Genomic DNA, 13,237 nt, shown 5'->3' on the forward strand with positions numbered 1-13,237 from the left:
TTGGGGTATATATATCATGCTGATTTTGTCTTTTATTTTTTTTTATGAAGCTTCCAAAAATAAAGAAAAATTAAGAAAAATTAAAACGAATAAAATGAAATAACACAAAATAAAAATTTGTACTAAACGTATAAATTAAAATGAATAATGTTGGAAGAAATTTCCTTTTTATATTTTTTTAAACTCCTCATTTATTTTTTTTTTTATTTTTTTTTATTATTATTATTTTTTTTTTTTTTTTGTTTTAACTATGATGGGTTATATAATCATAAAAGCTTATCTCTTATAAGAAATAAAAAATTTATAAACTTTATAAATAATAATTTTTTTTAAGTGAATTATAATTAATGTAATAACTAATACTTCAAAATGTATGGAAATATAAGACAAATAAATATATAAACACATATACATAAATATATATATAATATATATATATTAGCAGCAACTACTATCTATGTGTTTGTATATATTAACAATTAAAAAAAAAAAGAAAGCAAAAATATATATATATATATATATATAAGTTCATTATTTATAATTTAAAACAAAAAAAAAAAAGATAAGATAAATAAACATATGTATATAATATGAGAATTACAAAGTGAAAAGGTGAAAAAAATAAAAATTTAATTAAACTTTTTTTGGAATTCAAAAAAATTTTTTTTTTTGGGAAATATAAAAAAAATACAATAAAAAATGAACCACATAAAATTTATTTATCTTATATATATTTATTTTAATCTGTAACATTTTATATGTGTACTTTTTTCAAAAAATAAAAAAAATAAGGTGACTAAACATTTAGGTCATTTCTCCAATAAGCTCTTTTAATTCTTCGTCATCAGACTATAAAAGGAAATAAAATTTTACATGAGTAAATATTAAAAAAAAAAATAAAATATATACAATTAATAATAATAGATAAACATAGAAATGTGTGGCATTATTTTATTGTACCTCCTCGTTAAAGTTTATATTTTGTCTTTGCTTATTTGGAATATTAATATTTTCTAAAAATGAGAAAAAAAAAAAAAAAAAAAAAATTTTCATAATATATACATATAAATAATGATAAGTTTATAAGACATAAACATAAAAATAAAATTCTTCTTACCATTTGGTATTGGGGGTATATTATTAACTTTAGCACCTGAAAAATATTTAAAAAAAAAAAAAAAAATATATATATATATATATATATATATATCTCTAATATATATATATATTATATTTTTATGCTTATTATAATAATTTTACTGAGTTTTTCTTCCAAGCTTTGCTCTTTCAATAAATTGAGTTCCTTATCGATTTCGTCCTAAAAAATAAAAATAAAATATATCACATATATATATTATCAACGTATTAATTTCTAATTATTTAAAAAAAATGCAAAGAAAAATATAATATCACTTTATTTATATATAATAAATATATCATTACATCATCTACGTTATTTATGAGGTTGAAACTTAAGGCTTGATTAATTTCTTCTTGCATATCTTTATTTTCTTGTATGGTGTCAATAATTTTTTCCACTTTTTGGGGATTACTATAAAGAGAAAATATATATATATGTAAACCATAGCATTCATATATTTAATAATAATATAATATTTTTATATAATGATAATCAGTATAATATATAAGGTATATATGATTATTATATCTTATTCCTTTATTATAACTCATAAAAACATATAACCAATATATATATATATATATATATATATATATATTCATTTATATTTATTCATTTTTCTTACATTTCATTGTTAAGCTTTTTGTGTGTATTAGCTGCATAAGACAATGCACTAACTGCAATTTTATGTAAATGCATATTTTCTAAATTTATCATATTATCTTCTAAAGTTAATCTATTATTTAAAATATTTTCTATTTCTTGTTCATACAATTTTTTTCGTTTCAATAATATTTTGGCACTGTTCATTTGATTATTCTGAACTTTCTGTTTTGCTTCAATTTCCAGTTGCTAAAAAAAAATAATAAAACATAAACATAAACATAAACATAAATATAAATATATGTGTGTCTAATTATGTAATGGAGATAGATTAAATGTGTTCATATTTAATGATATACATATACATTTATATTATATATGTATGTATATCCATACAAAGTATACTATTTCTTTTTAAATTGATCTATTAAAAAAATATAAACTTGTTTACCTTAATTTTTTTCTCTACTTGCACTTGCTTCTTTTCTAAAGCATCTATTGCTTCCCTATTTTTTAAAATAGCTTTGTATATTTCATCCTACAATCATAAAAAAAAAAAAAAAAATAAAATAAAAAATAATAATAAATGTATAAATAAATATATATATATATATATATATAATACAGAATAGTATCAAACAAAAGTGTAAGCAATAATATTAACTACACTTACATTGTTCTTTTTTTTATTATCACTATATTCAGGACTATTTTTTTTTTTGGAAAACCAAAATCTCATTTTAAAATACGACAAACAAATGTATAAATAAGTATTCGTGTACTTATATATATATAATATTAAGATGGAGAAAATATTTAAAAGAAGGGGAAACAAAGAAAAACATTCAAAAAAAAAAAAAAAAAAAAAAATTGAAATATAAAATATAAAATAAATATATAAACAGAAAAATATATATATATATATATATATATATTTATAATATGTATTGTGTATTACGTTTATGTAACCATTTATTATATGTTTAAAATTATATATTTTATTTTTTACAAAAAAAAAAAAAAAAAAAAAAATGTCATTGATGCTTTACATACCTGCTTTGTGAGTATATAATATTTTTTTATTATTTTCAAAAAAATAATAAAATATATATAAATAAAAATGTGCATGGTTTTTTTATATATACATTTTCTTTATTTATGTTAACCAAAATAGTAACGTATTTTTTTTGTTTCAAAAAAAAATTAAAATAAAATTCGCCTATTTTTTTTTTTTTTTTTTTTTTTTTTTTTTGTCGATACATTATTTTAGGTTGAATAATAAAAAAAAAAAAAAAAACATTGGAATTAAAATGTTATGTGATTCAAAAGGGAAAATATAAATGTAACATTATGTATATTTATATTTCAAGAATAATTAAAAAAACATTTACATAAAGCAAATCATATATATATATATATATATATATATATATATGTATCTTTAATGTGAATATATACTTTTTACTTTTATTCTTTTTTATTTTAAATGTTATATTATATTTTATTATATTATATTTGGACATGTTTTTTATTTATATTATGTTCATATGAGGTCGCTATTTTTTTGAACATCCCTCATATCATGACAACACATTTCAAACCCATATCATTTCATAAAAATAAATTAAAAAATAAAATAAAATACATAAAAATTTAGCAATTAATTTTATATTTTTTTTTTTATAATATTATAAATACCAATTGTTTATCTTATTATTCTATAATATATTTTTTAAAAATAAAAGAAAGACAAAATAAAATAAAAATAGACATGGAGAAAATATGAATTAATTTAAATTAAATAAGAAGTGTATTCAACTTTGAATATTTATTTAAAGATATAAAATATTTAAAAATTTTTTATGAGCTTAAATAACTTATCCTTGTTAAAAATACATGATACTATGATAGATACGTGATTTGATCATATTACACATATAATATAATCTTAAATGTCTAAATTTATATATATATATAAAAAAACAGAAAAGAAAAAATGCACATATATATATATATATATATATATATATGTAGATATAGAAAACCCATAAAAAAAAGTAATGCTATAATATTTATAAAACATTGATGATACATTACATAACAATGATATATAAACATAATAGGTCTTATCATAAGAATTCAAAAAATACTTTTAAAACAAACAAAATAATTGCATCAGTAGGATGGTTCGAAAAACATAATATATCTATATATTTTTTTCCACAATACTTTTTCATAATTTAATTTCAATATGAAAAAAGAAATAAAGAAAAAGATGACATACATTAATTATTCTTGTAACATAAATATATACATATCACCTAGATAATTCACTCTATCAAATATAAATATAAATATATATATATATATATATATATATATATATTTTGTCCGAGTTCTACAATTACAAAGATAGTTATTTAAAAATATAAAAAATATTATCTTTCATATTACTATAGGTTTATATCAAAAAAAAAAAAAAAAAATTCCGATTGCTTTTTTAATACATTTATTGTTTCTTTTTTACAACACTGTATATTAATATATATCATTTTATTCATTTGACAGTTTCATTTTTTCATTTATTTTGTGTGCAAAGGAAAAGAGAATCATTGAAAAAAAAGTGTACTCATCAATATATATTAATAATAATATAATTCCTCTTATATAAAGATGCATAAATATATATATATATATATATATATATATATAATATTTTTTATATAGGGGACGTGCAAGTATTTGCATCGTATTTTTTTTTTTATATAAAAAAAAGAAATATAAATTTTTTTGGTATTTTCAAAAGAATAATATCATATATATAAACAAAAACTATGATACTATATTTATAAAATATATATAATAATAATATATCTTATAAAAGTATACAAGTAACAAAATACATGTATACTGGTAATATTTATATTATAATTTTATGTACTTATAAATTATATATTTTCCAAATTTTATATTTATAATAATATTATTATTAAATATATATTTTAATTTTTTTATTATGAATTTTGATGGGTAAATATATATATTATATATATATATATATATTATATAGGTAATAATAAGAATATTTATATATATATATATATTATATATATATAATATACTTGCAGAAAAAATGTAAAATAAAAAATAATTACATAATAAAAAAAAAAATATATATATATATATATATATATATAAATATATGAAAATATAATATTAATATATATATGAAAAAACAAAAAGCTAAAATTTTTTTTTTTTTGATGTTCGCAGTTTTTTTTTTTTTTCAATTTATCGACCAATAAAGCATGCAAAAAAAAAAAAAAAAAAAAAAATTTTTTTTTAAAACATTAAAAAATTATATATGTATATATATATAAAAAAAAGTATAATAAATATATAATATATAATATAAAAAATATAATTAATATACCCCAAAACATAAAAAAACATTTTTTTAAAATTATATAAAATATACATATAATACATATAATATATATATAAATATAATATTAAATTCAAAAGAAAAAAAAAATTTATATAAATTTATATATATATAAATTATATATATAATAATAATCCCATCGCATATTATATATATTTAAAAAAATATAAATTAAAAAAAATATATATTATTATATATATAATATAACATAATAATAAATATATGAATAATATATATTTATTACATATAAAAATTTATTTAAAATTGAATAAACAAATTAAAAAAGAAAAAAATTAATTTTTTTTTTTTTTTCTGATCAAATCCCATCCGTTGAAAAAAAAAATTTTATTTTTTTATACATAATATATTTTACATATATTTTTCTTTTATAATTTAATATAATAAAAAATTTATATAATATTTTTCCTTTTTTTTTTTTTTTTTTATTTCTTTTTTTTTATTAAATTAAAAAAAAAATATATATATATATATTTACAAAAAAAAAAAAATAATTATATTTATATTTTAATTTTTATATACATAAAAAATATATATATATATATTATAAAATCCTTCTACTTTTGTTGTTTTCTTCTTTTTTTATTAATTTTTAAATTAAATTAACTTTTATTTTTTTTTTTTAATAAATTTATCCTTTTCGTCTTAATAAATCTTGATGAACCTCGCTATACAGAATCTTGGTATTAATGACCCCTTTACAAATGAAAATATTGTCGATAAGGGGAATGGTAAATCCAACGCGACGAATTTAATACGTAAGATTTATTAAATAATTAAAAAAATATATATTTATCTATAAATTTATGTATATATATATATATGTTATATTTTTTTTTTTTTTTTTTTTATATTACAAAGCATGGTGATATAGCTCGCCATTATAAAAAAGCCATTACATATATATATATATATATATTGACCGTCATATTTTTTCATGTTCATATATGTTATATATGTAGTGTAAATATATATAGATATATGCATTATAAGAATAATATATTATTGGCTTGTATGTATAATAATATAATATGAGAAATGAAAAAAAATATACATAAATGCATTATATATATGTAACATATAAATATATATAATATTTATTAACTACAGATATTAGAAATCAACAAAGAAATGGTAGAAAAAGTGTTACTACAGTACAAGGATTAGGAAAAACGTTTGATTTGAAAAAGATGGTTAGAGCCTTAAAAAAGGTAATTCTATATATATTATAAATAAATTTTAATGTGTATTTGAAAAAAAATACGCATCTTTATAAATAAAAAAAAAAAAAAAAAAAATATACATATATGTTTAGTATATTTAGGTATATATTTATAACACGAACATATATATATATATGTATATATATATTTTATTTTGTGTGTCTTTTAAATTATATAGGAATTTAATTGTAATGGAACAATTATTGAAGATATTGAGCATGGTTCAATTATTCAACTTCAAGGCGATAAAAGAAACAACGTTAAAGAGTTTCTAATAAGAGAAGGAATTTGCGCATTAGAGCACATACGTATACATGGTGCTTAATTGTATATATATATAAATAATGTTGTTTATTTTTTATACATATTATATATAATATTATTTTTACATTATTCAAAAATATAAATAAAAAAAAAAAACAAAAAAAAAACAAAAAAATCAAAAAAAAAAAAAAAAAAAAAAAAAAAAAAGAAAACTTGGACACCTTGAATGAATTAACCGAAACAAATAAGTATAGCAACTATGGAATAAATACCATTTCTCATACAATTAATATAAATCTGTTTAATTATACCAAAAAATTGTTCACATAATTATAATTAAAAACCTTTATATATATATTTTTTTTTATTTATAATAAACGGAATAATTGTATATATATATATATACATTTATATATAAATATATTCATAAATATAAAGTATGTTAAAAAAAATAGTGAAACAGTCCAATATTTATACCTATTACTAAATATTACTTATTTATAACAATATATATATATATATATATATATATATTGTGTGGGAAGTAATAATTTATGCCATTAATTTTTTTTTTTTTTAACAATTTTTTTTTCTTTTTTTTGCTACCAAAATTAGAAGATATATATATATATTTATATATATTTAAAGAGAAAACAATGTATACAATTTTTATGTATTTTTGTGATATGTACTAATTGTATGCATATTAGAAAAATTGTTTCAAAACTAGCCAAAACAAAAAAAAAAAAAAAAAAAAAAAAAAAGAGAGAAAATATATATGTATAAACAAGAACGAAAGGACTGAAAAAAAAAAAAAAAAAAAATGGTTTGTAGAATGGATTAGCTAGCACACACACAAAAAGAAAAAAATTAAAATATTATGTACGAAGAAAAAATTAATATCTTTTGGAAAATGTATATAAATGTATAGTAAATATATATACACTTTTAAGTGTACTATAATAATATATTTTTATATATTGTGTATATGATATATATGTATATATAATATTCCCTTTTTTTTTTTTTTTTTTTTTTTCTTTTTTTTTTACTCAATAAATATATATACCTTTATGTCTTTTTTTTTTTTTTTTTTCTTATTAATTTACATCTCAAATTTTTTATGAAATAATATTTATCATTATTTTTCTTACTATATGTATAATATATGTATATTCATTCATTATTGTAACATAAGAAGTATTTAGATGCATGAAGTAACTATAAAAACAAATAAACTTTATTTTGGAGAAACAGGAAAAAATGTAAAAATAAAAAATGATGGCTAAAAAAAAAAAAATAAAATAATAAAGAAATAAAAATATTATAATATATAATAATTTTAGTTATTTTTAAAATAAAAAGAAAAGTAAAATTGTTACAATATTTTTTCTAAATTATTAAAAATTATTTCTGTTTTAAGGGTGGACATACATATATAAAATACTATTGAAAAAGTAATGCTCATATGAATATTTTGATGTAGAATTATATTTAAGTCATAATGTTATATATATATATATATATATATGTATATTATAAATGGACATTTAATTCCAATAGATTTATTAAAATGAGCAGAAAAAATTATTTTATTTTATTTTTTAAACCATTTAATTTAATTAATAATTTTATTTATATATTAATATATCATTTAAAACATCATTAGAAATACTTCTTAAATACATTGGATTTGTAAAAAAGATTTTCTATATAAATTTATTATTTTTTTTTTTTTTTGGAAATATTATATATCTTCTATAATTCATTCTTCAATGCATAACATATTGAACAATGAGAAAAAAATAAAATAACACACCTTTTTGGTGGCACTTGAATTTCTTTTCTTTTCATTTTTTTTTTTTTTTTAATAATAAATCTACAAATAAATAATATGAAATAATAAGAAAAATTGAAATGTTATTTTGTTTAAGAATATTAATATGTATACATAAATATATTTAATAAAACAATTCTTTTTTTATTTTATCATTTTTGTAAAACATTGAGTTAAATATTATATGGGTCCTTTTAAAGGTAGCCTTATGGAAATTTAGGTGAAAAAAAAAAAAAATAATATATTTATAAATATATATAATAATAATAATAATATAGTATATATAAATTTTTTTTAAATTTTATATATTTTTTTTTATTTTCTCAAATATTATGTTATTTTTATAATTTTTTTTTTTTTTTTTTTTTGTGTGCACACAACTGAGATTTTTTTTTGAGGACAGTGCCAAAAAAAAAAAAAAAAAAAAAAAGATTTTGTTCTCGTTCAATCTTGCGTGTAATGTTTTTATATGTGTAATTATGGGTAAAATTATAATATTAATTTGTTGTTTATTATATATATATATATATATATATATATATATATTAATAAATAAAAAAAAAGAAAAAAAAATGGACCTTTTATTAATAATTAAACATGAACAGACCTATATATAAATATATATTATATTATGCATATAGGTAAAAAAAAAAAAAAAAAAAAAAAAAAAAAAAGAACAATATATTGTAGTGTGTTCCTGATTTCCAATTTTTTTTTTTTTTTATTATTTTTAAAAATAAAATATAAATATGTACATATATATTTTAAGATTTAATTATATTACATGAAAAAATTTTAAGAATAAAAAATTAAATTATTTATATTTAAGGGGACATGTAAAAATAAGCACAGATCAGAAAGTCTTATAGAAAAAAAATACATACATATATATATATATATATATATATATGTTTATGTATTAAACCTTCTACACACAAAAATATAATATTAAGGTATTTATTTTTTTTGTTGTAAAAAAATTATCAATATTATAAAATAAAATAATTGATATATTGTACCATGTGGTATGACAATGAACGAATTTTAGAAGAAGAAGGAATTAGCAGATTATTAGTTGGAAGAACGTTTGCATATTTCCCAAAATATGCAGATGGTAATAATAATAATAATAATGATATAAGTAGCGAAAATAAAGAGAATTTAGATAATATAGATAATATAAAATATGGTAATAAGGAATATACATTAATAACACAAAGATTAGGTAGAACAATAATACCATTAAATCCTGAATTATTAGCACAATCTACATTTGATCAAGATATTATTGATGGATATTTAAATGAAATACATAAAAATATACATAATTATTCTATACTAACAGAATATTCATTTCTTATGAATGAAATACCAAGAAATTTTTATTGTTTACCACAAATAGATAATTTATTAATATGGGATGTTTTTATAATGTTATATAGTACTGTATATAAAAATGCAAAATTAAAATTACAAATACGTTTAAGTCATAATTATCCAAATACATGTCCAGAAGTATTTTTTATAACACCCATATTCCATCCTTTAGTTAATATTCAAACAGGAAAATTAAATTTAGGCACTACTCTCTCTAATTGGGACCCTAGTTGCCATTATATGTCTCTTATATTTTTATATATAAAAAACCTCTTTTATTTACAAGAGGAATATAATAAAGAAACCGTAGAAAATGAAGAAGCGCTTTTTTTATTAAACAATGATAAAGATGAATTTATTAAAAATGTTCAAAAATATATAAATCTGGGTAATAAGAAAATATATGATCATATGGAAAATTGTATGTTTAATTTTAATCAAAAGGAAGAACATATTGAAATAAAAGATAAGTTGGAAAATATTAAAACTGATCAGGTATGTGCTAGAAAGGCTGAGGCTTTTATACACTGGTTGATAAATGAATACTCGATGGAAAGCACAATGGGGGATGAGGACAGCATAAAAGGTGATGAGGATAATATAAAAGGAGAAGAAAACAATTTTAAAGGCGATGAGGATAATACAAATGGAGAAGAAAAAAAAATAAATGACAATGAGAACAATATAAATGCCGATGAGAAAAATAAGGAAAACTTAAAAAGGGATGACACAAATGAGGAATATAATCAAAGTGATAATATAAATGTTGAAAACTATTCATTGGATAATTATATAAATAATGTTAATACAAATGAATAAATAAAAATTACATATTACACAAAAACATTACTTGGATGTTAAAATAAGATAAACAAAAAAAAAAAAAAAAAAAAAAAAAAAAAAAAAAAAAAAAGAATTAATACATAAATGCATATATATATATGAAAACATTTTTATTTATTTATTTTTCAAAATTGTAGCAAATACATTTTTAAAATTATTTAAAACCACGTTTAGAATACACATCAAAAAAAAAAAAAAAAAATATATTGATATCATATTATATTCTGTTATAATAATAGATACTTTTTTTTTTTTTTTTTTTTTTTTTTTTTTATAACACTTTAAAAAATACATCAAATATTATTGTCATTTTGAAAAAATTGTAGATATAATAAGTGCAATATGAATACACACGTTTTTAATATATTTGTAAAACCATACATTAAATAATGGAAAATGAGAATGTCATAATGAAGGTTGCCACAATGCTATATTTAAGCAGCCTAAAAAAAAATGGAAAATAAATAAATATAAATAAATAAAAATATATATATATATATATATTATTCCATGTATTATGTGTTTCTTTGTCGTATTTTACTAGAAGCTAGAACAGAGCACTTCGGATTAAAACTAACATTGTTCGGAGGGCCTACAAAATAATTTTAAAGTATATAAAAAAGGTGATATATAAAAAAAATTATATATATATATATATATATATATATTTACGTGTTATAGTGTTTTATATTTATTATTTCGGAAGTATATTTCTATTACCTTCATGCCCATATAAAGTTGTTACATGGTTTCCTCCTTCGGCCCAAATATGAATTCCCGCATCTTTCCCCCCTTAAAAATGTATACATAAAAGAAATATATAAATATATATATATATATATATATATATATATATATATGTATGTATAAACATGATGTTATTTTTTATTTCATTTTATTTTATTTTTTTATTGCTGCTTTTATTCTTACCACACATGATATAGTGACCATCGGGCGTAATGGTTGGCATAAAAAAGATATCATTTTTATTTTCCAAATGAACATTTTTTTGATTTGTATTATTTAATGTGTGTTGAAGTTTTTCTTTTGTTTGTGAATATGTATGTTGATTAATAATATCCTTTGTTTTGTTTGACATAATATATTGTTGATTTGCTTGGAGTGGATATTTATATGTACATATATAAGTACCGGTAATAGAATCTATTTTATAATGATGATTAAGATTAGTAGAAATGATAATATATTTATTATTTGGAGTAAAAAATAAGTTGGTTATATATTCTTCATTTTTCATAATATTTTTTAAATCTATAATATTATATTCACCACGATCATACATTAATAAATCATAAAAATGGATTTCTTTTTTACCATAGGATGCAATAAATACATGACCTTCATTATCAAAACAAGAAACTGGTCTTACAAAATTTGATTTATAAAGAATTAAAGGGGAATCACAATTAAAATAATATAACTTTACATGTCCATCATCTGAATTAACAAGCATTAATTTTTTATTATAATTAATAGAAATACCATTTAATTCACATATATTTCCAATTTGAGGTAATGATTTTATATATTTATTTTCTTTGATATCCCAAAAACGTAAAAATTGTTTATGTTCTGTATTATTAGATTTGGTAGAACATATAATTACTTCATTAGTATTATTTAGAAAACGAACAACATCCACACCAGATTTTTTACTATATAAAGTTTTTATATTATTACCTTTTATTAAACTATATAATGTAATTGAATCGTTACCATTAGAAGCTAATAATAATTCCCCATCACAACTCCATGATATATTTTTTGTTATGGATTGCTTATACTTAAATGCTCTTATTACACTCAAATTTTTTACAGCATCATCAGTAAGTTTTATTTTTTTATAAAGTATGGAATTCATTATATATATATATATATATATGGGACATATATTTCTTTTTTCTTTTTTTTTTTTTCTTTTTTTCGTCTTGTACGAATAATTGTATATGCGAAAAAAAAAATATATGAACAAAATATATATGTTTCTTTTAAAATATATATATATATATATTTATTTATTTGAATATAATAATTTATTTATATTCTATAATATTTTACTGATTTAATATTTCATTGTTTCATTTTGAACCTTCATATATTTTGTGAGCTTATGATTTTATCTTACAAAATGAAAAAGATTAACAAATTTTATAACAGTATTTTTGTGAGGTCAGTGAGTAAATAAATAAATAAATATATATATATATATATATATATATTATATAAAATATAATGAAACAATAATATATATATTATACATATGTATCTTTGTAATTTAAAAAAAAAAAAAAAAAAAAAAATTACAACTAAATTTTATATATATAAATAATAAGTTTGGGCGTACATTTATAAGTCATATTATATATATATATATATATATATATATATATATGGGAATGATTTATCACAGTAAGATATATTTTTAAATATATTAATAAAAAAAAAAAAAAAAAAAACGTTTTTAT

The 13,237-nt window shown here is 16.8% G+C and overlaps 4 protein-coding genes across 4 annotated transcripts; 2 read left to right on the forward strand and 2 right to left on the reverse strand.

Moving 5' to 3' along the window:
- Nucleotides 1–804: 804 nt before the first annotated feature.
- Nucleotides 805–2,483, reverse strand: PADL01_1243700 (vacuolar-sorting protein SNF7, putative; the record flags this gene model as incomplete). Its single annotated transcript, XM_028683413.1, has 8 exons — nt 805–849; nt 961–1,013; nt 1,118–1,153; nt 1,261–1,318; nt 1,444–1,552; nt 1,767–1,993; nt 2,196–2,282; nt 2,418–2,483. The coding sequence occupies 8 exons, from the start codon at nt 2,481–2,483 to the stop codon at nt 805–807; spliced, it is 681 nt and encodes a 226-aa protein (XP_028539594.1).
- A 3,382-nt stretch (nt 2,484–5,865) lies between these two features.
- PADL01_1243800 (translation initiation factor SUI1, putative) lies at nt 5,866–6,755 on the forward strand (the record flags this gene model as incomplete). Its single annotated transcript, XM_028683415.1, has 3 exons — nt 5,866–5,965; nt 6,318–6,418; nt 6,609–6,755. The coding sequence occupies 3 exons, from the start codon at nt 5,866–5,868 to the stop codon at nt 6,753–6,755; spliced, it is 348 nt and encodes a 115-aa protein (XP_028539595.1).
- A 2,796-nt stretch (nt 6,756–9,551) lies between these two features.
- PADL01_1243900 (ubiquitin-conjugating enzyme E2, putative) lies at nt 9,552–10,727 on the forward strand (the record flags this gene model as incomplete). Its single annotated transcript, XM_028683416.1, has 1 exon — nt 9,552–10,727. The coding sequence occupies one exon, from the start codon at nt 9,552–9,554 to the stop codon at nt 10,725–10,727; it is 1,176 nt and encodes a 391-aa protein (XP_028539596.1).
- Nucleotides 10,728–11,156: 429 nt separating this feature from the next.
- On the reverse strand, nt 11,157–12,633 carry PADL01_1244000 (microtubule associated katanin, putative; the record flags this gene model as incomplete). The annotated part of the gene is made up of 4 exons (XM_028683417.1): nt 11,157–11,194; nt 11,293–11,343; nt 11,472–11,543; nt 11,682–12,633. The coding sequence occupies 4 exons, from the start codon at nt 12,631–12,633 to the stop codon at nt 11,157–11,159; spliced, it is 1,113 nt and encodes a 370-aa protein (XP_028539597.1).
- Between the last annotated feature and the right edge of the window lie 604 nt (nt 12,634–13,237).

The sequence above is a fragment of the Plasmodium sp. gorilla clade G2 genome (assembly GCF_900097015.1).
Source record: "Plasmodium sp. gorilla clade G2 genome assembly, chromosome: 12".
Lineage (NCBI taxonomy): Eukaryota > Apicomplexa > Aconoidasida > Haemosporida > Plasmodiidae > Plasmodium > Plasmodium adleri (nom. inval.).